At 53.3% G+C, this 26,753-nt stretch overlaps 2 protein-coding genes and 1 non-coding gene across 3 annotated transcripts; all 3 read left to right on the top strand.

Annotated features, from left to right (window-relative positions):
- Positions 1-4,190: 4,190 nt before the first annotated feature.
- Positions 4,191-7,477, top strand: RPL18A (ribosomal protein L18a). Its single transcript, XM_055430935.2, has 5 exons — positions 4,191-4,303; positions 5,548-5,727; positions 6,207-6,336; positions 7,009-7,118; positions 7,331-7,477. The coding sequence occupies exons 1-5, from the start codon at positions 4,286-4,288 to the stop codon at positions 7,421-7,423; spliced, it is 531 nt and encodes a 176-aa protein (XP_055286910.1). The 5' UTR covers positions 4,191-4,285; the 3' UTR covers positions 7,424-7,477.
- LOC129559659 (small nucleolar RNA SNORA68) lies at positions 6,775-6,908 on the top strand. Its single transcript, XR_008686602.1, has one exon. It is a non-coding gene; the product is annotated as a small nucleolar RNA SNORA68 (small nucleolar RNA).
- Positions 7,478-14,819: 7,342 nt separating the features above from the next.
- On the top strand, positions 14,820-26,363 carry SLC5A5 (solute carrier family 5 member 5). Its single transcript, XM_055429579.2, has 15 exons — positions 14,820-15,176; positions 16,054-16,119; positions 16,468-16,519; positions 16,705-16,772; positions 17,661-17,815; positions 18,208-18,348; positions 18,423-18,552; positions 19,323-19,411; positions 20,105-20,217; positions 20,292-20,362; positions 20,766-20,852; positions 20,933-21,126; positions 23,461-23,585; positions 24,347-24,462; positions 25,568-26,363. The coding sequence occupies exons 1-15, from the start codon at positions 14,820-14,822 to the stop codon at positions 25,730-25,732; spliced, it is 1,929 nt and encodes a 642-aa protein (XP_055285554.1). The 3' UTR covers positions 25,733-26,363.
- The last annotated feature ends 390 nt before the right edge of the window (positions 26,364-26,753 follow it).

Below are 26,753 nucleotides of genomic sequence, written 5' to 3' on the forward strand. Positions count from 1 at the left end.
TCAGTCATGTTCGACTCTACAACCCTGTGGACCATAGCCCACCAGACTCTCTGTCCATGGGATTCTTCAGGCAAGAAAACTGGAGTGGGTTGCCATGCCCTCCTCCAGGGATCTTCCCAACCCAGGAATCCAACCCACGTCTCTTACATCTTCTGCAGTGGCAGGCAGGTCCTTTACCACCAGCACCACCTGGGAAGCCCCATATGATCCAGCAATTCCACCTCCGTATATTTATCTGAAGGAAACAATAGCACTCACTCAAAAAGATATTTGCACTCCCATATTCACTGCACATGAAGTAGCACACACCTATGCTGTGTCAAGGTCGCTTGCATCCTGCCATATCACTTACATCTTAACCACTAAACTACCATTGGAACAGCCCACATGTGTTCTATAGGACGGGTGGGATGGTTGGTTCTCTGTTGTTAGCTAATTCTTTGTCTTAGTAATAAATATATGAGGCCTTTTCTGGGGGAAAAATGGGCAGGACTTCCCTGGTAGTTCAGTGATTAAGAGTCCACCTGCCAGTGCAGGGAACACAGGTTCGATACCTGTTCCAGGAAGATTCCATATGCTGTAGAGCAGCTAAACCCATGAACTACTAAGTCCACATGCTATGAAGTGAAGTGAAGCCCAAGTGTCCCAGAGCCCAGGCTTCGAAAAAAAGAGAAGCCACCACACCGAGGAGCCTGTGTACCATGACTAGAGACCAGCCCCCGACTCACTGCAAGGAAGACCCAGCACAGCCAAAAATACATAAATAAAACAAACGCTTCAAAAATGGGCAATGAAATTGAATAGATATTTCTCCAAAGAAGATACAGGTAGGGTCAATAAGCACCAGAAAAGATGCCCGAAAGCATTGCTTTTCAACGAACAGTAAATCAAAACTACAATGTAATACCACTTCACACCACTAGGACGGTTATAATGAAAAATAATAAAAAGCATCAGTGAGGATGTGTAGAATTTGAAACTCACACAGTGCTGATGGGAATGTAAAATGATACAGGCATTTTATAAACCACTCTGGCAGTTAAACACAGAATTATCAAGGGACTCGGCAATTCCACCCCTGGCAATATCCAAGAGAAATGAAAACATACACTGACACAAAGATTTGCATGGAAATGTCATTATTTCCTTATCCACAATAGCCAAAAAGTAGAAATCACACAAGTGTTCATCAGCTGAAGAACGGATAAACGAAATATATCTATGCAATAGAATATTCAGTTCAGTTCAGTTCAGTATTACTCGGCTGTAAAAAGAAACAAAGTATTGATCCATGATATAATGTCAATGAACCTTGAAAACATTATCCTAACTGAAAAAAGCCAATCACAAAAGATCTCATTTTGTGTGATTCCAATTCCCCAGGTGGTGCAGTGGAAAAGAATCTGTCTGCCAATGCAGGACATACTGGAGACGGAGACACACAGGTTCAATCCCTGGGTCAGGAAGATCCCCTGGAGGAGGAAATGGCAACCCACCACAATATTCTTGACTGGAAAATTTTAGGGACAGAGGAGCCTGGTGGACTACAGTCCATGGGGCCCCAAAGAGTTGGACATGACCGAGAGACTGAACACACATGCAATCATGTAAAATGTCTAGAATAGTGAAATCCATAGCTCTATAAAGTAGATTCCTATAGCCTAGGGCTGGGGAATGGGGAGGGAATGGCAAGTGACTCCTAAGCGTAAGGGGCTCCTTTCAGGGGGGAAGATGGAAATGTTCTCAATTTTATGGTGATGCTGCACAACTGTGTATATATGCTGCTGCTGCTAAGTCGCTTCAGTCGTGTCCAACTCTGTGCGACCCCAGAGACGGCAGCCCACCTGGCTCCCCTGTCCCTGGGATTCTCCAGGCAAGAACACTGGAGTGGGTTGCCATTTCCTTCTCCAATGCATGCATGCATGCTAAGTCGCTCCAGTCGTGTCTGACTCTGTGAGACCCTATGGACAGCAGCCCACCAGGCTCCTCCATCCACAGGATTCTCTAGGCAAGAATACTGCAGTGGGTTGCCATTTCCTTCTCTAGTGTATATATATGTATGTATGTAAATGTAGTTAAAAAAACATTGACCTGTACAACTTACATGTGTGAATTGTATGGCATGTGAGCTATATCGTTTTGTTTTTTTTTAACTGACATTCCCCTTTATAAAAAAACTGTGGCTGTGCTGGGTCTTTGTTGTGGCCCTCAGGGTTTCTTCCTGTTGCAGAGCACAGGGCTCCAGAGCAAGTGGGCATGTGGGTTTACGTGCCCGACCCTATGTGCGTTTATGTGCCCCACCCTATGTGGGCTCTCAGTTCTTTGAGCAGGGATCAAACCCACCTCCCATGCATTGGAAGGCAGATTCTCAACCACTGGACCACCAGGGAAGTCCCTGTGAACCATATCTTAATTAAACTTATTAATTTTTAATTAATAAAATAAAAATTCTAATTGGGCTCAGCTGTCACCTCCTCCAAGAGCTCTCTCTCCTAATATAAAAACCCTCCAGTTTATCCTCTTTCATGTCTTTCTTCACAGCCTGACTTCATGAGTTCTTTCCTTTTCCATTCTGGGTCTCCTCTCCAGAGGAGCCATTTTTTTGCCTAAACAAATTGCTAAGCCCATGGCAAGCCACTCCAGTACTCTTGCCTAGAAAACCCCATGGATGGAGGAGCCTGGTAGGCTGCAGTCCGTGGGGTCGCTAAGGGTTGGACACGACTGAGCGACTTCACTTTCACTTTTCACTTTCACACATTGGAGAAGGAAATGGCAACCCACTCCAGTGTTCTTGCCTGGAGAATCCCAGGGACGGGGGACCCTGGTGGGCTTCTGTCTATGGGGTCACACAGAGTCAGACACGACTGAAGTGACGCAGCAGCAGCAGCAGAGCTTCCAAAGGTGGGGCTGCCCCTTGATAATTTTTAGCACCCCCACAAACCCCACCCCCACCCCCAGCCCCAAGCCCTACTCCCCACCAGGATCTGTGCTGGAAACAAGCAGATGGGGTTTGAATATCTGCTACTGTGAAACACAAATCAGATCCTCCCATAATAATAATAACTATTCCATTGCTTAATGAATGTTTAGTGTGTTTGCTAAGTGTGTCTGACTCTGCAATTCCATGGACTGTAGCCCATTAGGCTCCTCTGTCCATGGGATTTCCCAGGCAAGAATACCGGAGTGAGTTGCTATTTCCTTTTCCAGGGTATCTTCCTGGCCCACGGATGGAATCCGCATCTCTTGGCAGGCAGATTCTTTACCACTGAGCCACCAAGAAAGCATTTAATGAACATTCAGTTCAGTTCAGTCGCTCAGTCGTGTCCGACTCTTTGCGACCCCATGAATCACAGCATTTGTTAACTGCTCTGTACCTGGCCTTTCACACGAGTTGAGTGTGAATGAGTGTTATGTGCTCAGTCCTATCCAACTCTTTGCGACCTCATGGACCGTAGCCAGCCAGGCTCCACTGTTCACGGAATTTTCCAGGCAAGGATACTGCAGTGGGTTGCCATTTCCTGCTCCAAGGGATCTTCCCGACCCAGGGATCTAACCTGTGTCTCTTGGTGGGTGGGTACTTGACCACTGCGCCACCTGGGAAGCCAGTATGGTAACATCACTAGGAAAAACAAAAAAAAAAACACCAGTACTATTCCCATTTTGGGCTTCCCTGGTGGCTCAGACGGTAAAGAATCCGCCTTAATGCGGGACACCTGGGTTAGATCCCCGAACTGGGAAGACTCCCTGGAGGAGGGCATGGCAACCCACTCCAGTGTTCTTGCCTGGAGAATCCCCATGGACAGAGGAGCCTGGCGGGCTACAGTCCATGGCGTCGCAAACAGTCGAACACGACTAAGAGGCTAAGCACATGTTCCCATTTTACAGAAGAGAACGCTCAGGTCCTGGAGCCTCATCACCGGGACGATGATGCACACAGCATGGATGTAAAAGCAGGAACCTGGAACCCGCCTCCGAGACCTCCCGTTGTACCTACAACCCCCGGCATGCCGCGCGCGCCGACGCTCCCTTACGCCTTGCTAGAACTGGCGGGCTAGTCGCGCTGCGTCTCGGGAGTTGTAGTCTCGCCGCAAAGGGAGGCCGGGATGTGAGAGGTTGGTGGATCCGCAGTCAACGAAGAAGCAAATCTTATTGAGCTCGGGGCTGAGGAACCAATGGGCTCGCGACATCGAAAGGGAGGGACTTCCGGCCGCGGAGTCAAGGTGAGCGGCTGCGCGAGGGCGGCTACTTCCTTTTCGAGGGTGGCGGCTGTCGTGGGTAGAGCGCCATGAAGGCCTCAGGGACGGTAAGGCGGGCGCGGTGGGGCAAGGAGTCAGAGAACGCGGCGCGGACCGAATCGGGGGCTGCGGGAGGAGGCGTGGGACACGCGGGGAGTGCGCGTTCCGGTTAGGGCCAGTGCGCCGAGGCCGCCAGTTGCGGCCAACATGGCGGCCACTGCGGGAGCCGCGTGGGGAGGCCAGAGCGTGGCTCGCACCGGCTCGGGAATCGCGGGCGCCGGGGAGTCCGAGTCTCCTTTCCACAGGAAGAGACAAATTGAGCCGTGTGGAAACACGCCCCACGGGACCGCATCGACCTTCCGAGCCTCAGTTTCTCCGTTTGCGAAGAGAATATGGTGCCAAGGGTGGGAGTTGGCGGGCAATAGTGTTCTGTTTTTCTTGGCATGGCTGTAAGAGAATTAGAAGAAAATTATTATAAATCGGGGCTGACATGGGGAGTGGGAGTCTTAACCGCTGTGGCAGGTGCTGGGCAAAATCAGCGTTAGGGCTCAGAGATGGAAGAGTAGACCCTGCGGAGAAGCATTTTGGGTGGGTCATTCTCAGCTTTACAGCTCCAGTTTGCACACTGGAAAGGGGTCCGACCGCATCGGTCCCTTCCTGGATGGGTGGTCTGGGAGGCCGATGAGTCAGATTGAGAGGTTAACGTAAGAATCGAGTTTGTGATGTTTGGGGTTATTTTCTAGTGACGTTAATTAGTAAAATGGTGATGAGCCATTTTGTGGAGGTGGCTCCTTTCTACTGTATCCTAGGATTTAAATGTGGCAGATATCCCTGTTGTATCTGTACAAACAGGGCTGGGCAGGGAACTGGATTCTTGTCCTGATTGTGCCTGCAGTTGGCTGTGAGATTCCCGGCTGGTCACTGTCTCTGGGGTCCCGAATTTTCATTTTGACAAGTTGCTGTGAGCTGGATAGATGAGGTGTTGGAGGAAGGAGGCAGCCTTCCCATTCTGTGCCTAGCTAACGTGAAGGGAGAGGGGCTGAGAGCCTCACGCAGCTTTCCTGAGCCAGGGCAAAGGGCATTCAGGCACCTGGGTTAATCCTCCCCACTCTCACTCCTTTTTATGTGGAAGGCTCGGACAGTGGAATGACCCACAGTCACCCAGATATCCTAGGAAGGCACTGGGGTGGGACTTGACCCTCTCCACCCCCTGGTCCAGTTGTCAGCAGGCTTGGGAAAGGGAGCAAGATCTGCACAGCTGCCTCTAGACTGCGGGTCCTGGTCCCCACCTCAGCCACTGTTTCCTTTTTAGCTTCGGGAGTATAAGGTGGTGGGGCGCTGCCTGCCAACCCCCAAGTGCCGCACGCCGCCCCTCTACCGCATGAGAATCTTTGCGCCTAATCACGTTGTTGCCAAGTCCCGCTTCTGGTACTTTGTGTCTCAGTTGAAGAAGATGAAGAAATCCTCGGGGGAAATCGTCTACTGTGGACAGGTATGGGGTGTCTGAAGCTGGGTGGGATCGGGGTGAATTTACACTTTCCCATGGGGCCACTGTCACCCTCCAGAGTTAGCAGACTTTACAGCCTCTGATTCTGTTCCTTTGTAAAGTGTATGGGGTGGGGGGCGGTGCTGGACGCTGCACAGTGAGGCTGCATTGGGTAACTGATGGTTTTATGGCCCAGATGGTCCCAAGAGAATTGTTGGTTGGTTGGGGGGGGGTTGGAAGCTGTGTCGGTCCCCATGGGGGGAGCATCCTAGCCTGGACTGCCCTGCATCCCTGTGGTTACCATGGAGATTTCCCTCAGCAGATTTCCCTGTGGGTGCCTGAAGGTGCAGGGGCTAGGAGTTGGGCAGGAGAGGTCCAGGGGCTGGACCATCCTTCGTAGCATTGGAGGCAGAGGTTCAGGAATGGTGGGGGGCCCTGTTGAGGCCCACTTGCTGCTCTAGCCTCCGCCGGTCTCTCCTTGACAGGTGTTCGAGAAATCCCCCCTGCGAGTGAAGAACTTTGGCATCTGGCTACGCTATGACTCCCGCAGTGGCACCCACAACATGTACCGGGAGTACCGGGACCTGACCACTGCTGGCGCCGTCACCCAGTGCTGTAAGCCGCCGGGTCTCTCCTTTAGACTCAACAGGGCAGGCACCTGCGGCTCAGTCTGACACCTTCCCTGTCAGACAGAGGCACAACAAATGCAAGAGGCTTCTTGGGGCTAGGGGGGCAGTCCTCAGGGATGGAGGCAGGGGAGGTGTTTTGCTTTGGGGTTGGGAGTGGAGATGATGCCCCAAGCGTGCCTTTTTCTGGAACCTGGCAGTCAGTGGCCGCGGGCCGGGGGTGGGTGGAGAAGAGGGGATCTGGTCATTCCTGAGCTGGTTCACCACCACCAACTGCATCTGGAACCTCCCTCTTGAGGTTTAAGGTCAAACCTTGTATAGATGCAGCTGCCTCTCAGAAACCTAGTCCAGCCCCTGTCCGGAGATGGGACCTGGCATTAGTAGCCCTGGGTGCTCCCAGCATGTGTCACCTGCTGGGACCAGAATCCAAGCACCTAAACCCAAGAACTACTGTTTCTTGTAGCAGTGGTTTAAACAGAGGTGCTAATAGCAAATGTTATCTCGTCGCCTTTGTGGGGCTGCAGCCGTGCCCTTCAAAGTGAATTTGGAGGTTCTACATACTTGGTAGCCAGTGCCTGCTATTTGGTCCCCAAGTGCCCTCCTTCCCCACCCATGATGGGAAAATGTGTATATTCACCCTGCCCCCTCCTGATCTCTGCAGACCGAGACATGGGTGCCCGGCATCGAGCCCGGGCCCACTCAATCCAGATCATGAAGGTGGAGGAGATCGCAGCCAGCAAGTGCCGCCGACCGGCGGTCAAGCAGTTCCACGTGAGTGCCCTCTGGGCCCTGCAGGGCAGGCTGGGCTGAGGGGGCTCTCTCGGAACACCAGACTGGTCTGGCAGCTCCCCCAGCCTTGGGAGATGCAATAAGGCAGGGGGTTTGACGCAGGAGCCCAGTGGGGGGTGGCCACACCTCAGTGGTCCCTGGCAGACAAAATTAAGAGCCTACCACCACCCCTTACCTGCCTTTTCTTGTCACAGGACTCCAAGATCAAGTTCCCACTGCCCCACCGGGTCCTCCGTCGCCAGCACAAGCCACGCTTCACCACCAAGAGGCCCAACACCTTCTTTTAGGTGCAGGCCCTCTGTCCCCAGGTCTGCCCAAATAAAACTTAGTGGGAAAACCGAGTGCCCAGATAGACTTTGTGTTTTCTTTACACACCCTGCAGAACTCAAAAGGGTGCAGCCAGGTTCTGAGTGCGCTGGGAGGGGTCCTCCTCTCCTTGAGTTGGGCCCCAGCACTGGATTCTCCAGAAGGGGAGGTGGTCTAGGAATGGCGAGCCCCTCCCCTCTCCCAGTTTTCTCTTCATTCAGTGCCATCAGACAGCTCTGCTGTGAGGTTCGGGGTGTGCTGCAAGCCACAGGTTTGGCCCCAGATCTGTTTCGCCTGCCATGTTATACATATTTCTCAGCTCTGTGCCACTCCCCCTCATTTCTTGGTGGTAAAAGGACAGCTGCATCCTGGGGGAAAAGCCTGTGGGTTTACTTCTGTTCCACCATGTGATCTTCCCTACCTAGCCTCCCATCCTGTTGCAGATCCTCGGAGCAGGCACAAGGGGGTGCCGAAGAGGGTTGTGATTCTGCTGTGTTAGCTTGTTTCCCCTCCACCACTTGGGGGCCCCTTGAATGAAGCTGTCCTAATCCCAGTGGTCTCTCAGTGGGCATCTGTCTACTTGAGGCGTGGGGAATTCCAGGCATGAAGCTAATCCCACCCTGAGCTCCTCAGCCAGGAGGCTGAAGCACGGCTAAGAATTCAGTTTTTGGTGGTGTAACTGGACAATCCAGGCCCTTTGTACGTTGGTGTCGTCTTCAGAAGGTCAGGGCACTGACTAGATCTGCTCAGCCGCCTTGGGGAGTCACTGTTCTGCAGGCGGTGGATACACAGGTCAGTGAGGGCCTGCCTTGTCTTCCAGAGAACCGTGGATGGGGAAGAAGCTGAGGCACAAAGGTAGTGTGGGGTGGGGGCTGGGAGAATGGTCCTGGGCAAGGGCACAGCCTCCGCCCCACCTCCTGTCCAAGAGGGGTTTAGTTGGCATGATAATCTTGGGTGGTTTCCAGAAAATCAACTCACTTCAAATCCCACCTGTTCTTGGAGAGGTTCCCAGGGTAGGGCTCAGGCATGGCTAGCCATTCTCACAGGAAAGATAGGCCCGGGGTCCTTGGTAAAGAGCCTGTCTGCACATACAGAAATGTGAGACACAGGTTCAATCCCTGTGTTGAACAATCCCCTGGAGGATCCCATAGACAGGAGCTTGGCGGGCTGCGGTCCATGGGTCGCTAAGAGTCAGACACGACTGAAGTGACAGCTCACACAGACCAGCACCGATGGCTCTTCCCTACCTCCCTACACTTGCTGAGCCCTCTGCATAACCGACCCCACAGATCACTGCAGAGTGTAGACCACACGATGATTGATTCACAGTCTGTCCCACACCAGACTGAGAGCAGGGACCACTTGTGTCACTGTGACCCCGGGAGGAGTTAGAAATAATCTGAGGCCAGGTTGTGATGGCCAGTGAGCACCTTTCTACCTCTGTCTGCACCACGTGGGTAAGCCCTGATCTGGCAGTGCTGGGCCAAGTTTTTTATATTAATGCCAAAATGCTTACCACTAACACTAATTAACTCTCAACATAGTAAGAGGACTATTTTCCTTCAACCTTACCAACACCATGGGTGAACAAGCTCAGTTCAGTCGCTCAGTCGTGTCCGACTCTGCGACCCCATGAATCACAGCATGCCAGGCCTCCCTGTCCATCACCAACTCCCGGAGTTCACTCAAACTCATGTCCATCGAGTCGGTGATGCCATCCAGCCATCTCATTCTCTGTCGTACCCTTCTCCTCCCGCCCCCAATCCTTCCCAGCATCAGTTTTCCAGTGAGTCAACTCTTCACATGAGGTGGCCAAAGTATTGGAGTTTCAGCTTTAACATCAGTCCTTCCAATGAACACCCAGGATTGATCTCCTTTAGAATGGACTGGTTGGATCTCCTTGCAGTCCAAGGGACTCAAGAATCTTCTCCAGCACCACAGTTCAAAAACATCAATTCTTCGGCGATCAGCTTTCTTCACAGTACAACTCACATCCATACATGACCACTGGAAAAGCTAGTGGCTGGAAAAAATCCTCCTCAAGATTTGCTTTTCCTTGTGTGGAAAACATTCTATCCTGATACAAACAAATCACTCAGAAAAAAATCTTAGGAACTTGAATCATTCCACTCATGGGCTGCTGGGTTGGTGTGATATGGGCATTCCTTAGTGGTGCAGTGGTTGGAACTCCATTCCTTTCACTGCTGGGGACTGGGTTTGATCCCTGGTCAGGAACTAAAGATCCTGCAAGCCTTGTGGTGTGGAAAAAAAAAAAAAAGCTCAGGTATGTGGAGCTAAAGGCTGAAAAAAATTTCCCCATGTGTATTATAAATGCTTTTTCCTCAGGGCAGTTCCTCCTGATGTTTAAGACTGGCCAAATTTTTCTTGAATAGCTGCCTAGGTGATTTCATTAACCCTGTGATTCCTGGCAGAAGTTCCTGGTTACCCTGAAGATCCCTCCTCTCCTTTTTCAGTAATAGGTGTCTCCTTACCTAGATGCCACCCAGGAAAAGTTTGGCAGCTTCCTTTTCACTTAAGGGTGGGTATGTGATGTTAGCAGTAATGCATGCATTTCCAGGAAATAATCTGGCAGGGATATAGGAACACGGCTGGTTCTCCAGCAGTTGCTTGGCCATGAAACTCCTGATACCTGTTCATGGGGTAGGTCACAGCTCACTCTGAGCCTTAGTTTTTTCCTGTATAAAGTGGAAATGGTGATCCCTTAGGTCTTAGGTGAGGGGCTTCAGATGAGCTAGAGGTTGAGAGGCCAGAAGTGTCAGGTAGGAGAGTATACCACCAGGAAAGTGGGAGGCCAGGGAGGGCCCCACAAAGGCCCCTCATGCACCCCCATGCCCACCTTGAAGCTCTGCCAAAATTTCATCCACATTACAGCCTGGGAACCAGCTGGGGAATGGGGTCAATCTCACAGAGAAGACCTTGAACCAAGTGGTGAGTGAGCCCTGAGCTTGCTAACACACCTGTTTGTTCATACACCCATCCTGCAGTCTACTCGTCATTGCGAAAACTTGTCCATAGACACCCGCTCCCATGTAACCACCCACCTGGCAACTACCCAACAAAGCGTGCATAGAGCAGTCATCCAGAAGCTGGCTGGAGATGAGGACCACTGAAGCGAACCCTCAAGTCTCCAGTGGTAGTTGTGCCAAGACCAACCAGCACAAAGGCCCAGAGCTAGGAAGAAATGGGCCCTTCTGTGTGGGCCTGTGGAGCAAGACTGGCCACTTGGATTGCTGGCTCCCCTCAGTGGTCAGCTCGGGCCCAGGGACAAGTCTTTTCCCGGGCTCACGCGGCCAACCCGAAGGTGGGCAGGAATCCATTCCACAGGCCCTTAGGTGCTGAGGCACTCCCAGGTCCCGCCCCCAGGCTTCTCCAGGTGCCAGTGTTCCAGACTAGACAGGGCTGGGAGCCCTGGAGGAGAGCCGCACCTCCCTGACCCACCCCACACCTCATTTCTGAGTCAGGAAAGGCAGCCGGGGGTCCCGGGTGACCCGCAGTAGATCCTTAAGCCCAGAGAGACTGGGAACCACGGGATCAGAATCCTCAGGGCTTGGAGTCAGAGAATCTTACAGAAAATGACAGTCACTGGGGGTAATAATGGTTTGCTTGTACTGAATGCAGGATTGGATGTTCAAGGTCATACCCAGCAGGTCATGCTGGAGCAGCTGGAACAGCTCACAACCTCTCATCTCTGACCCCTCCCTGTCTCCAGGGAGACATGAGAACACTGGGGATGCCAGTGGTGGCAGCAGACACCCCTCAGCATCCCGCCATCCTTGCCCCTTTTGCTTAGACCACTGCTGCTGGGCTCTCAGGCACTGCCCTGCTCCTCTCTCCCATCCAGAGGGAGTCCTCGGGTCCTGCCTGCCCTCCTCCCATCCCATAATTGGAATCATACAGTCAGGGAAGGCGTAACTGCTTCCCCTCCCTCCTCCCTGCCCTCCTCCACACTTCCCCACCACCACCACCACCCAGCAGGGCTTCCAACTCTGAGCCTACCATCCAGGAAATCCACAACATGTTCTGAATCTACCCATTTTTCCCCACCCTCAACTCCTGCCTTGGACCTGGTGGGTTTTTCAGAACCTGTGGTGATTTAGTCGCTAAGTCATGCCCAAGTCTTATGACCTCATGGACTGTAGCCTGCCAGGCTCTTCTGTCCATGGGATTTCCCAAGCAAGCATGCCGGGGTGGGTTGCTAGTTCTTCTCCAGGGGTGTTCCCAACCCAGGGATCGAACCCGGGTCTCCTGCTTTGCAGGTGGACTCTTCATCAACTGACCCATCAGGGAAACTAGGTCCTTCATTTGCTCCAGACTCTCCAATTGCTCCCACCCAGTGCCCTCAGAATAAAATCCAGACCCCTTCCAAGGCTCAAGGTCTACAGTGATCCTCCCTGTCCTGCTCTTTCCAACCTCAGAGCCCTACCCCCAGCTCTCTCCAAACCCGGCTCATTCTCTGCCTGCAGGGCCCCTCTCTGAGGCCTCACGTTAAGTGTCCCTCACCTCCATCCCCCAGGCTGTGTCCACCTCTGACCTTGCTTCACTCTTCTCATCTGTTAGCTTCTGAAATGGGTATTCGTCTGCTGGCTTGATCAGAGCCCTGCGGCCACAAGCAGGGCATGTCCACCTGGATCCTGTTGTGTGCCCAGTGGCTGGTGCAGGGCCCTGCACACAGTAGGCACTTAATGAGAGGGGCTCAGCCCAAGTGTTGTCTGCAGCCTGGACCCTCCTTCCACCAAGGCAGGAGAAGAGAGGAGCTGGCAAGGGATGATTCCCCACCCCAAACCCCTTGGGGAGACAGGACCGCCTTTGCTCAAACTTGCATAATTTTGCATATATTTGCACTTTCTTGCTTGGCTTTGCGGGGAATCTTCCTGCGTTTCCCTTTCCCAACAGGTTTTCAAGGAGGATGCAGCAGAGAAGGGAAAGGAGGAGGAACGCGGTGTCCTCCGGACCCTTCTGGCAAAGGCGAAGGGTGTTCAGTTCAGTTCAGTTGCTCAGTTATGTCCGACTCTTTGTGACCCCATGAACTGCAGCATGCCAGGCCTCCCTGTCCATCATCAACTCCCAGAGTTCACTCAAACTCATGTCCATTAAGTCGGTGATGCCATCCAGCCATCTCATCCTCTGTTGTCCCCTTCTCCGCCCGCTTTCAATCTTTCCCAGCATCAGGGTCTTTCCCAATGAGTCAGCTCTTGGCATCAAGTGGCCAAAGTATTGCAGTTTCAACATCAGTCCTTCGAATGAACACCCAGGACTGATTTCCTTTAGGATGGACTGGTTGGATCTCCTTGCAGTCCAAGGGACTCTCAAGAGTCTTCTCCAACACCACAGTTCAAAAGCATCAGTTCTTCTGATGCTCAGCTTTCTTTATAGTCCAACTCTCACATCCATACATGACCACTGGAAAAATCACAGCCTTGACTAGACGGACCTTTGTTGGCAAAGTAATGTCTCTGCTTTTTAATATGCTGTCTAGGTTGTCATAACTTTACTGCCAAGGAGTAAGCGTCTTTTATTCATGGCTGCAGTCGCCATCTTCAGTGATTTTGGAGCCCCCCCAAAATAAAGTCTGTCACTGTTTCCACTGTTTCCCCATCTATTTCCCATGAAGTGATGGGACCAGATGCCATGATCTTAGTTTTCTGAATGCTGAGCTTTAAGTCAACTTTTTCACCCTCCTCTTGCACTTTCATCAAGAGGCTCTTTAGTTCTTCACTTTCTGCCATAAAGCGAAGGGTGCATCCAAGCAGCCAATAAATGCCCATGTGGAGCCACAGTATCGCATCTCCAGGGAGAAGTAGGTCAGCTCTGCAGCCCTGCGCGAGACAGAATAAGACAGTCCTGGGTCAACAGTGAGGCTGCCTGGCGGTCACTGGACCCAGCTTGGGTGATGTGTGTAAGCCAGAGGAGGCCACCAGGGGGCGGCAGAGGCCAAGGAGGGTCCCAGTGTCCTAGGTGGACAGATTCTCAGATCCCTCTCGCTTATGGAGGAGGGAATCCAGCTTTTGGAGGTCCAGCTAGGACTCGAACTCAGCAGTCAGAACCTCCAGATGACAAAGTGTGGGTTTCTTGAGGGCATGACCCGAGACCAGGGACTCCTCCTTCCTCTGTACCTCTGATCTTATTTGTGGGACATACCAGACACTACTTCCCCAGGTAGTCATGTCCTTCCATTTTTGGGGAACATGGTCGTAGACAGCCCCTCTGCCATGACTGCCATTTTACACTTAATGTCTGGCACAGCGTAGACTCTCAATGCATATTTGGTGAAGGAACCAACGAATACATGAAGAAATGAATAAATGAAGTACTTGTTCTGTGCCAGGTTTGTGTTATACAGGTTCAGTTGTTCCTTTGAGGCAAGGGCTATTTTATGCCCATTTACAGATGGGGAAACTGAGGCCCAGAGAGACGCAAAGTCTTCCTCAAATATGGATGCATTCAGGACTTGAAGGAACCTGTTGCCTTCCACTCAACTTAGCCTGAGGGCCAGGTTTGGTGATGCCCTCCTGCTAGGCTCTAGAGAAATGGAGAGGGTCAAGGTGCCAATTAAGGGAGGGGTTCAAGCAGAGAAAATTTTCCCTATGGGACCCTGCAACCTTGAAAGTAGACTCCAGTTCTGTGGGTGAGTGAGCTCCCCATAGCTCAGGGTACAAAAGCACAACGGGGATCTGAACGCTGGGCCACTGCTCCCAGCAGTGGCATGCCAACTTTGAACCTCAATTTCCCCACCTGTCCAAGGGAGATATTAACAGTTTATGGTCAGTGGAAAGTGCCCCACAAAGCAGAGGGGAAGGGGGCATTTGGGAGCCTCCCCCCACCCCCCAGCATCCACCTAAATGTCCTGGCCTGGCCCACCTGACGCAGTACAGGGCGGAAAGGGTGCGGGTCTTGCCCGCCCCAGGCCTGGGGGCGGAGTCTCGCCGACCCGGAGCCCAATAAATCCGCGGCCCGCCGCCGCCGGGAGCTGCCCTTGAAGCCCCACCGAGACCTCGTGTTGTCAGCCCTGAGCACAGCTCCCAAGGAGGGAGACAGACGTCCGGGCGGGGGACGCACCGCTTGTACCGGGCGCCTGGACGGAGCGAGAGGCCAGGTGGACGGACAGACGGCCGCGAAGACGAAGAGGGGGGTGACAGGGAGGCAGACGACCTGCAGCGAGGAGCCGCAGACTTCTCGCTCAGGGAGCCCAGGGCCGGGGGGGACCAAAGGGGAGGCCCGCGGTGTCGCTGCCGCCGCTGAGCATCCTCCTACCTGCGCGCTGTCTCGTCTCTTCGGCCGCTGCCAACTTCCCGCAGCCGAGACTCGCGGGGTGGCTGGAAGGGGCCGAGGACGCGCCTGTCCCCACCCGGGCACCTCATGGCCGCCGTCGAGGCAAAGGAGCGGGCCACGTTCGGAGCCTGGGACTACGCGGTCTTCGCCCTGATGCTGCTGGTGTCCACCGGCATCGGGCTGTGGGTCGGGGTAGCGCGCGGCGGGCAGCGCAGCGCCGAGGACTTCTTCACCGGGGGTCGGCGCCTGTCCGCCCTGCCGGTGGGCCTCTCGCTGGCCGCCAGCTTCATGTCGGCGGTCCAAGTGCTGGGGGTGCCCGCCGAGGCCTACCGATATGGCCTCAAGTTCCTCTGGATGTGCCTGGGACAGCTGCTCAACTCTCTGCTCACCGCCCTGCTCTTCCTGCCGGTCTTCTACCGCCTGGGCCTCACCAGCACCTACGAGGTACTGGGCAGGGGCCCGGAGGGCCCGAGGACCCTCCTGGCTGGGAACGCGGAGACGCGGCAGGGAGGCGCTAAGGCTCTGAACCTTGGCGCAGGGCGCCGCAGGCGGGCTCCCGGGTGCTGCAACTTGGGAGCCTCCGAGATGGACAGGTGGGGAAGGTTCTGGGAAGAAGCCGCAGGCAGTGAGGCCGGGGCAGGAAGGAGGAAGAGGGCCGGCGTCCCGGTTCTCTTTGGTGGAAACTCGCTCAGGGCGGAGCCAGGCTCGGCCAGGGGCGCGCTCACAGGTGGACAGGCACACACCTGCCCCCCGCAAGCCTTGGCTTGCGTCCACCCGGGTGATCGCCTGGCGGCAGGCTCTGGATTCGAAATCCGACTTCCCCGCAGCTTGCTTCCTACCTTCCGCAAGGGGTTTCCTCTCCGCTCGGGTTTCTCAAACGTCAAACTGCCGTAATTACAAGACCTCGCTCCGGGGCAGTGAGCACAAAGATTAGAATCTTGACCGGTCGTGCAGTAGGCAGCCAGTCACAGGCGCTGTCTGTATCTTGCGAAAGTTGACTCAGAGAGTCGGCAGCCCCGGGGGAACGATCAAACGTGAGTGGGAGCGTGTGGGACCAATGTGCGCACACTCGATGGTGCAGTCCTACCGACTCACGCCGTATGCACAGGCGCGAGGGTGGCGAGTGTGCCACGTGTGTGTAGACAGATTGGAAAGGGTGCTTGGCGGGATCCCTCCGCCCCCCGCCCCCAGTGGGCAAGAATGTGGAGTTGGCCTCCGGTGGGCGGGCAGAAGCCAAGAGGGCGGGTGAAGGACCCAGAAGCCTCGGGTCCCTGAATGGGGATTCTCCAGGTGACCACGAACCCTCGGCTCCTCCTTGTAGTACCTGGAGATGCGCTTCAGCCGCGCTGTGCGGCTCTGCGGGACTCTGCAGTACCTGGTGGCTACAGTGAGTGGCCTGGGCCCCGCGCTCGCCCCCAGGGTCCAGCTCGGGTTGAATGTCGGACGGTCACGCCCACAACCCCGCCCCGCCCCCTCACGACCCCACTCCCACTCTGCAAAGCCTTGTCCAGGCCCCGCCCACAGTCCTTCTGGCCCCGCCCCAGGAGGCTCCATTTGCAAGTGTGGCCCACCGGCCTCTCGCAGACCTCCTACCTGACCCCACCCCGATCCCGCATGGCCCGGCCCATCTGCCCTCAGTCAAGTACCCTAACCGGCCTCCTCCCCCTAGCTCCTTCCTAATACCCTCTTCGCACAGGTGCCCCCCAACCTCCCTGCCCTGGCCCTCTGTCCGCAGGTGCTGTACACAGGCATAGTGATCTACGCCCCCGCGCTCATCCTGAACCAAGGTCTGAATGGGCGGGGGTGGGGAGGGGTGGTGGCGGGAAGGAACGGAGGCTTAGAGACTTGCCGGGGTGAGGGGAGGGAAAGCTGTAGGAGAGAAGAATCCTACTTGACTCCCCAAAAGGCCCCAGGACAGTGAAAGCCAAGCTTTCGACCTGCAAATTGACCTAACAGGAGGGTCTCCTTGCAGTGACAGGGCTGGACATCTGGGCGTCGCTCCTGTCTACCGGAGTCATCTGCACCTTCTACACTACTGTGGTGAATGTCCCTCTACCCCCGCCCCACGTGGGGCTGGCTGCATGCCCACTGAGCGGGAGAGACCCTGGGCAGGCCCATTCACTTCCCTACCTTCCCTTTCTCCAGAGGAAGACTGTGTCCCGACTGAGCCTATTTCCTCATCTTTATTATGAAAGGTGATTTGAAAGGCTTATTGCTGAAAGTCCAAGGATACGGCATGGCTGGATCCAGGGGCTACAACAGAGCCCTCTGTGTTCTCTCCCATCTGTTAAGAGCCTCATTAGCTCTGGGCTTCCATCTCTTTGGGCTTCATTCTAGCAGAAAGGGAGTTCCTATTTCAGGATGGACTGACTGAAGTCCCAGGAGGGTTCTGCCTGGCTGGCACTGGTATTCAGTGAAGGATGAGCCATTTGCAGAGGTTTGGGGAGCTAGGATGTTCTGTTGGCTATCCCTGGAGTTGGGAGCAGGGTTAGCCTCACCTGAATGACCTGGAAGTGCGGAAGTGTCTTCTTCAAAGGAAACCGAGGAGCTGCCAAGGGAAGGCAAAGATGTGAAGGCTGGATGGGTAAAAACTCATAATTACAGTAGTAGTAATAATGATAATAATAGTGGCAGCCATCACTCACTGAACACTTGTATGTGCCAGATGCTCTTCCAAATATTTTTCTTGTATTAATTAATTTATTCCTTGCAATGATACCCTGAAGAAGGTACTATTATTAACCCCATTTTACAGATGAGGAAACTGAGGCAGAGAAGACCATTGGTCCCAGCCGCTACTGGAGGCCAGGCCAAATCCCCGCCAGGTCCCCCACCTGACTCCTCCTCCCTCCCACCTCTGCTCTGTCCTACAGGCCACAGACAGATCCCCATCTGAGCCCCTATCTTCTTCTCTGTCACACCTTGCAGGGCGGCATGAAGGCTGTGATCTGGACCGACGTATTTCAGGTCTTAGTGATGCTGAGTGGTTTCTGGGTTGTCCTGGCTCGTGGAACTATGCTCGTGGGTGGACCTGGGCAAGTACTCGAGCTTGCCAAGAACCACTCCCGGATCAACCTGATGGAGTACGTGAAAATGTAGAGGGAGAGATGGCAGAGTGATGGAGCTGGCATCTCTGCCCTGGGAGAAGACAGCCAATGCCTCCTGCCCTAGGAAGCCCTTCCTGCTCCCCTCCCCACACAGAAAACCTAGACAAAATCCTGGCTCCGTTCTCTCTGGGAACTGAAGGCTTTCTGAGATCCCAGTGAGGCACAGAAAAAAAGTGTTTTTTGAATACATGTGGATGACTCAATAAACCCTTGAAATTTTAATCTGGCAAACTCCTGTTCACACTTCAAAACCTAGCCTCAAATGTCCCTTTAAGACCCTCAGGTCCAGAATAGGCATCTGGAGCAATTTGGGAGGGAGAAGTCAGTGTAGCATTCCCACATGGCTGACTTGCCCCGTCCTCATCCAGCTTTGACCTGGACCCGAGGAGCCGCTACACATTCTGGACTTTTGTTGTGGGTGGCACGCTGGTGTGGCTTTCAATGTATGGGGTGAACCAAGCACAGGTGCAGCGCTACGTGGCCTGTCGCACAGAGAAGCAAGCCAAGCTGTGAGTATTTGGCAGGGTCCCTCTGGGATGTGCTGCCCCCTTCCTCCAACCCTGAGACCACCTCTCCCCTCCAGGGCCGTGCTCATCAACCAGCTGGGCCTGTTCCTGATCGTGTCCAGCGCTGCTGCCTGTGGTGTCATCATGTTCGCGTTCTACCTTGACTGTGACCCTCTCCTGGCAGGGCGCATCTCTGCCCCGGACCAGGTGAGTCTGGTCCAGGCTCCTAGGCCACTCCTGTCCGCCCACCCCCACTGTGAACCTCTGGGCGAGTCCCTGGGGGTGAAGGTGGAAAAGTATTCCCAGTGGAGAGATAGCCTATGCAGATGTCCAGAGGCAGGAGGATGACAGAGGAGGAGCTGGGAGGCGATGCAATGTGATGGGGGAGGGAGGGGCATTTCAGACTCCCTGAGGGACACCAAGGAGGCCGTGGGACCACAGTTCAGCATGAAACGATGACGCTGCCAATAACGACCAGCTCTCACGTCCCAAGTACCTACACTGTGCCTTATGCCCCTTCACAAGCAGTTAGTTTCCCACCAGAATCTTTCAACATGTGATGAGGCCAAGACTGCCATGGCCCTTGATTTACAGATGAGGAAACTGAGGCAGGAGATCAGAAGTAAAGCAATTGCCTGAGGTCCACAGGCAAGTCAGGGGTAGCACCAAGGCCAGGACCCAGATGGCTCACTCTGGGGGGAGCTCTGACCATGGGATTCAGAGTCCATGGGGTCGGATCCCAGACTGCCTGTGTAACCTTAAGCAAGGAGTGACCCTTTCTGGCGCTTTGGCTGCACTGGCTTCATCAGTATAGTGGGAATGACCCAGGATCGCAGAGTCAGTCAACAGACACGCGCTGAGTGCCCACTGTGAGTCTGGTCTGCACTGGGTGTTGGGAATGTGCAGTGTGAGGACAGATAGATGCCCTCACCCTTGGGGCATTGCTGTCCTGGAGGTTGACCCCTGACTCCCTCCAGTACATGCCCCTGCTGGTGCTGGACATCTTTGAGGACCTGCCTGGAGTCCCTGGGCTCTTTCTGGCCTGTGCCTACAGTGGCACCCTCAGGTGAGTGACCCTGCTCTCTCACTTGGCCACATCTGAACCCCTGGGGCCTCGTTGTCATGTTCTGAGCACGTCCAGCATTTACTGCTCAGTCCCCAGTAAGTGGGGTCCAGTGGAAGGCATACCGTGGGCACAAGGACGCCAGATCTGGGATCTTTACCCCTTATTGCCCAGCAGGGTTACACTCGATTCCTTTCCCTTTCTTCTTTCTGTCCTCCCTCCCTCAAACAAATACTTGTCGAGTGCTTATGGGACAGGTACTGCTGTTCTGAATACTGGGGCACAGCTGTGACCAAGCGGTCCCCCACTCCTGCCTCTGGGGCCTCACGCTCTGGCAGTCTCAGATCTCCCCTGACTTCTGGCCGCATCGCTGCTCCTGCTATGACCAGAGTCTCTGTGACTCTTCTCTGCACCCCATTACTGCTTTGTATTGAGGCCTTGTGCCATTCGTGTCCTCGGCCATGGGTGTCCTTGCTCCTCTGAGTGTATCTCAGGTCTGCGGGGAGAGTGGGGAGGTGGGCCTCTCCTCTACTCTTGAGGGATTCTGCTGCCCAGGCCTCTGCCCTTGGGGTGGGCTGGGTCCTGGAAGGCCAGTTGCTGTGGGTAGCTGGGGGCCTCCTCCAGCAGGTAAGCCCTGGGGGCAAGAGGTGGCCAGTCCCTGAGGACGCCCTCCTCCTTTGTACTCCCCTCTTCCAGCACCGCATCCACCAGCATCAATGCCATGGCTGCCGTCACTGTGGAGGACGTCATCAAACCTCGGCTGCCGAGCCTGGCCCCTCGGAGGCTGGTCATCATCTCCAAGGGGCTCTGTGAGTTGGGGGGACCTGGGAGGGGGGCCAGGGCAGCCTCTCCCCACTGACAGAGCCATCCCCACCCGCTACAGCGCTCATCTATGGCTCAGCTTGTCTCACCGTGGCGGCCCTGTCGTCCCTGCTGGGGGGCGGTGTCCTCCAGGTAAGCACCCCACCCCCTCCAATCCTCCCAAGATGTAAGGCATCCTCTTTGAGACTCAGAGAAGGTTATACATGTTGATGGCAGAACTGAGTTCTGACATGCCACCAGCAGGATGGCCACTGCCTGGCCTGAAACAGGGATGCTGGAAGGTGGGAGTAGTGACCTGGGGGCAAGAAGGGCCTTCTCCTGGCATGGTCACGGAGCCAGATTTGTCAAGAGAGAGAATCCGCATCTTTGGGAGAGAGATAAGAATAGGGCATCCCTTCCCCTTTAGAGAAACTGAGGCATAGAGGAGTCTCACCGCCAGTGGAGTTCCCCAGGTTTTCCTTTCCCAGCGGGTAAACTGAGGCTAGGAAAGGTGGGACAACTCTGCCTTCGGTCCCACTCCCACCCACTCTCCCAGGGCTCCTTCACTGTCATGGGAGTCATCAGCGGCCCTCTCCTCGGAGCCTTCATCCTGGGGATGTTTGTCCCCACCTGCAATACTCCGGTGAGTATTAATACACCGCCTAGGGCTAGGAGTGGGAGGGGGTCAACATCGGCCCCCGCTGACACTGGGTCCCTCACCAGGGCGTCCTGTCTGGGCTGGCAGTGGGCTTAGCGCTGTCGCTGTGGGTGGCTGTGGGCGCCACTGTGTACCCGCCTAGCGCGCAGTCCATGGGGGTCCTTCCGTCGTCAGCGTCCGGCTGTGCTGTGCCCTCAGCCAACGCCTCTGGTCTCCTGGACACTCTTCTCACCGCCAACGCCTCCAGCAGGGTCTCCAGGTAAACTCTGAGCGGGGAGCGGGGAAGCGTGGCCAGAAAGAGTGTGGTTGCAGAGGGATCCTAAAGCTGAGTCCCTGTTGGGAAGGAGAAGAGGGGCGGGCGCGGGGCTTGGGAAGCGGGGAGTAGGGCATTCCCCGCAGAAGGAAGAGAAAGTGCGAAGTCTCTGAGGCCAGGGTTCAGTGTAGCGCATTCTAACTATGGTGAGGTTAGAGTGGATTTAATGGCAGAAGAAAGGATAGAAGATGAGGTTCAACCAGAGAAATTGGATTCTTTTTAAACTGTGATATCATTTACAGACCATAAAACAGCCATTTAACAGCGGTTTTTAGTATATTCACCAGGTTACCCAATCATCACCACGATCTCAAGAACATTTTCATTACCTCAAAAACAAAGAAGACAAAAGCCCAAAACCCTGTATAATTTAGCAGTCACTGCCCATTTCCACCTCCCTCCAACCCCTGGCTTCCCTGGTGGCTCAGATGGTAAAGAATCCACCTGCAATGTGGAAGACATGGGTTCAGTCCCTGGGTTGGGAAGATCCCCTGGAGAAGGGAATGGCTACCTACTCCAGTATTCTGACCTGGAGAATTCTATGGAGTGTATAATCCATGGGGTCACAAATGGTCGGACAGGACTGAGTGACTTTCACTTCTAGCCCCAGGCAACCACTAATACTTTCTGGCTACGGACTTGCCTGCTCAGGACATTTCGTATAAATGGAATTGTGTAACATACGCTGTGTTGTGTCCAGGCTCCTTCACTCAGAATGATGGTTTTTAAGGCTTGTCCACACTGTAGTGTGTCTCAGAGCTTCATTCCTTTTGTGGCCTCGTAGTATTTCATTGCATGGATGGACCAATTTTGTTTATCCTTCATCAGTTGATGCACAGTTGGGTAGTTTCTACTTTTTGGTGATTGTGACTAGTGCTGCTATGAACATTTGTGTACAAATTCTGGTGTGGACATATATTTTCTTTTTTCTTGGTATGTATCTAGGAATAGAATTGCTGGGTCATATAGTAATTCTATATTTAGCTTTTAAGAAACCACCAGATTATTTTGCATAGCCACTGCATCATTTTACATTCCTACCAGAAATATATGAAGATTCCAACTTCTCCACATCCTTGCCAATACTTATTTTTATCCCCTTCTTTTTTCTGAATTTTAACCATCCTACTGGATATGAAATAATACTCATTGTGGTTTTGATTTGCATTTCCCTAAGCACTAATGTCGACAGTCTTTTCATGTACTTATTGGCCATACTTATCTCTTCTTTGGACAAATGTCTTCTCAGATCCCTTGCTCATTTTTAAATCGGGTCATTTGTCTTTTCATATTGAGTTCTAATTTATATATTCTTTATATCTTTATTCTTGATATTAGATCTTTATCAGATGTATGATTTGCAAATATCTTCTCCCATTCTCTGGGTTATCTTTTCATTCTGTTGACAGTATCCTTTGATACACAAAAGTTTTCCATTTGGATAAAGTCCAATTTGTCCTTTTTTTTTTTCTTTTTTATTGGAGTGGGTTTCCATTTCCTGCTCCAGGGGATCTTCCTGACCCAGGATCAAACCTGCATCTCCTGCATTGGCAGGTGGGTTCTTTACCACTGAGCCACCTGGGAAGTCCCTCTATGTTTGTTTTGTTTGGCCATGCTGTGCTGCTTGTGGGGTCTTAGTTTCCTGACTAGGGATTAGACACAAGCCCTCAGTAGTTAAAGTGTAGAATCCTAACCACTGGACCGTCAGGGAATTACCTCCATTTTCTTTGGTTGCTTGTGCTTTTGGTGTCATATCTAAGAAAGTATTGCCAAACTCATGGTCATAAAGATTCATACCTGTTTTCTTCTTAGAGCTTAATTTGGTCTGATTCTGAGGGTGATAAGCAGAAGCAGGAGGAAACCTGAGTTACATTTTATTTGTATGTGCTCAGTTGTGTCCAACTCTTTGCAACTGTAGTGGACTGTAGTGTGCCATGGAATTTTCCAGGCAGGAATACTGGAGTGGGCTGCCATTTTCTCCTCCAGGGGGTCTTCCTGACCTAGGGATGAAACCCAGGTCTCTTGCACCTCCTGCACTGGCAGGCATATTCTTTACTGCGCCACCTAGGAAGCCCTGAGTTACGTTTTAGTGATGTTCTTCTGCTTGTGTGTAGATATTGCCTGAAGGTGTCGGTGGGATAGCAAGAAGGAAGGAGAATTGGCATATGTCCAGACAAGCAATCATGAAGGCCTGGGCTGGGTTGTGAGAGTGTAGACAGGAGGAAGCAAATGGACTGGGTTTTAGATTCATGCTCATCTCTCTCTCTCTCTCTCTCTTAGCCTGGAAATGGACCCTGATAAGCAAACCTTAGCTGACAACTTCTATGCCATTTCCTATCTCTATTATGGTGCCTTGGGCACACTGTGCACTGTGCTATGTGGAGCCCTTGTCAGCTGCCTGACGGGTAAGGAGGGCATATGGCATCCTTAGAGGTCACCCTGTCCACCTTCTGCCTCTAGCACCCATGGGGAGGGGAAGGACGACCCTTCTGTCAGTCAAGTGGCCACTATATACCAGCCACATCTGCACCCTTTTTGCTGCATCGCCTTCATGACACCCTCCACCTTGTGGGACTTGTCCTATTTTGCAAAGGCAGAAACTGAGGCATCCCCTCTCCACCTCTCTATTCCCTCTTCAGCTGCAAAGATAATGTCTTTGCTGGAGGATGTGGGATGGTGGCGGGGGGCGGTGGGTGGGTCACAAGACGCTGTCCTTGGTGCTGAAATACCTTTTCCCCGAAGTCTTGGCAACTCCGCGCTCTTCTGGGAACTCTGAATCTCGTGAAGATGTGCAAAGAGATTAAAAGAAATCAATAGTGATAAGAGTACCTATTCTCTCTTCCTGAGTCTCAGACTTTCCATTCACCAGGGCTCTACTGAGCCCTTCTCCAGGTTCGGCAATATTCTAGACACTGGGGACACACCAGCAAATGGAACCATGTGCTGGACCCCCTTGGCCATCCACTGTTGCCTATTACAATCTCTCACTGTGTAGATGAGAGAGGAGGCCCAGAGAGGGGCAGAGACTTGCCAGTGTCCCCCGTGGGTCACTGTCAGATCTGGGTTTGGAAGCCATCAGAGATCTCCCTTCTCCTCCCCAGGGCTTGGTCTCCAGTTCTCCCACCACCCTCACTAAATAACTCCATTTTTCTCTCTGCCCCCTCAGGCCCCACCAAGCGCAGTGCCCTGGGTCCCGGTCTGCTCTGGTGGGACCTCATGCGGCAGACAGCATCAGTAGCCCCCAAGGAAGAGGTGGCCACCCTGGATGACAGTTTGATGAAGGTCAGTCGCAGGGCTGGGATCCCAGAGCAGGGGGAGGGGCAGTGAGGTGGCTTCAGGTGCTCTGCTTGTGACCTTAACTCAGGGAAGTGACACGGTGAGTCGCCGTCTTCATCTTTCTCAGCTTCTCCTTACCGCCAGTGGAAAGGCTCGGCTGGGAGCCAGTGCGTCCTCAATGCTTTCTGTTACTCACTTCAACAAGGGCTGAGCAGACTTCCACACTGTTCATTTTCATTGTATCTGTGTTTACAACTCCCTCCAATCTATGGCAAGTGAAACTGGCTTGCCTTTCAGTATTGACATAAAGTCTCTCCTGAAAATAAAATTGCTTAATTCAAAAGTGAGTCAACTTAGAAAAAGTCTTACATAAGAAACATGACAGGGGGTAGACCAACATTGACCAGAGCCATGTGGTTGCTAGGGGAATGCCCTGAGTTTAGGAAACACTGTCCCTGGGGGGTCTGATCCAGGTCTGCTCCTGCTTTGGATTCCCTGTTTCATTCCCTTATTTATTAAGCACTTGCTGTGTACCCAGACATGCTCTGGCAGGAGCAGAAGAAAGCTATACCAAGAAAGGAATAGGGTCTAAGCAGGTGGTGAGTATTAGGAAGAAAATAAAACAGGGTATGGTGATGGGGGTGGCCTCTTGGATGAGGTGACATTATTAATGTCCAGAATGAGAAGGAGACAACTACTGGGAAATCTGAGGGAAGGGCATTCTTGGTGGAGGGCACAGTAAGGTGCAAAGGCCCTGAGGTCAGAGCAGACGCAATGGTGAGGGCAGAGATTTGGGATTTTAAGTGTTTTAAAGCTTCCTCCAGCTACTGTAGGGAAATAATTTATTTTCTTGAAGATTAGGTAGAGTCAGAGAAAGGAGAGGGGCAGGCATCCATGGACGCATGGATGGGCTGGACTGTAGGTGATATGGCCATGGGGGAGAGAAGTGGATGGAGGTTTTGGAGGCAGAAGGGACAGGACTTGCCAAGGTGATATTGTGCCACTCTTCCCAGGCTCTGTCCTCCCAGATCTTCTGTCCCCATCTGGAGAATATCTGAACTGACACAGCAGAAGTGGGGTCTCTGACAGGTCTCTTCTCTCCTCTCCGCAGGGTGCTGAGGAGTTGCCCCCTGGAGCCAAGAGGCCTTCTGACTTTCTGCCCACCGATGAGGACCATCTGCTCTACCTGGGTCAGAAGGAGGTGAATGGAGCTGGTTCCAGGACACCAGGCAGTGAACACGACAAAGGTCTTGACTTGAAGGAGACAGACCTCTGAACCAGTTGGGGACTGACCACCTGGGATGGGACCTCAGGGGGGCCCATCCCAGGCCGTGGGCCAATGGCCTTGGGCTCTGATTGGTTAGGTCACATCATATGCAAATAAACTTGGGGCTGCACAACCCCGCCCTATGGGAAGAGGTGAAGCCCCGCCTCCAGAAGATCATTTTATCCTGCCTCCTGCTTCCAGCCAGCCCTGAGTCTTAGATGCTATACCCCTGCCCATTCTCCCAAAACAGCCAGAGTTTTCTCTACCTATAAGAGAAAGAGGTTGAAGTCCCCTCTGGACAACATAGGAAACCCCCAGGCCCAACACTGGGGTCTGAGAAAGACCTCAGGTCTTCCCTGGGAGATATCTGAACCTTAGCAATGATTTTGGAGGTCCTCAGGCCCGAATCCCTGTAACCCACTTCACAGATAGCGCAGTTGAGGCCTGCCAAGGTCCACTGACTCGGCCAAGGTCGCAGAACAAAACAGAGACTCACTGAGAGTTGGTCTCCAACTTTCCCTCCTTCATCTCCTCCCTGCTTTCCTCCCTTTGGCCTCTGATCTTGGGAGCAGAAAGACAGGAGAAAGGAGAAATAAAGTTGTCAGCCTTCCTCCTGTGCCTGGACACTTTCACCCATCTCATCCGTTAAGGACCATGGGCCAGCTTTACAGAGGAAGAAACTGAGGCTCAGCAAGTCCAGTCAGGGAGGCGACAGGCCTGGGTGCTGCATGATACTGAGGCTCCATCGATGGCATGCCGCTGGTGTACAGAGTGAGATGGGCCAGGTGAGCTCACGTACCAGAGACGCGTCTGACCATCTCACCCTCGGTTGGAGTCTTCGTCCACACACATCAAATAAATGGACTCTTGATGTTCTGTCCTCTCTGAAAAATCATTCTGGCTGTTACCTTAAATCTCCACAGTCAGATCTGGAGTGCAGGTCTCTGTATCTCTTGCCCTGAGCCTGCGAAGAATAAACCTGAGTATTTAAAAGCATCAGAGCAAGGTGATCATTCCTATACCAGGGTGC

The sequence above is a fragment of the Moschus berezovskii genome, chromosome 8 (assembly GCF_049115385.1).
Source record: "Moschus berezovskii isolate FMDL1 chromosome 8, NW_MosBer_1.0, whole genome shotgun sequence".
Lineage (NCBI taxonomy): Eukaryota > Metazoa > Chordata > Mammalia > Artiodactyla > Moschidae > Moschus > Moschus berezovskii.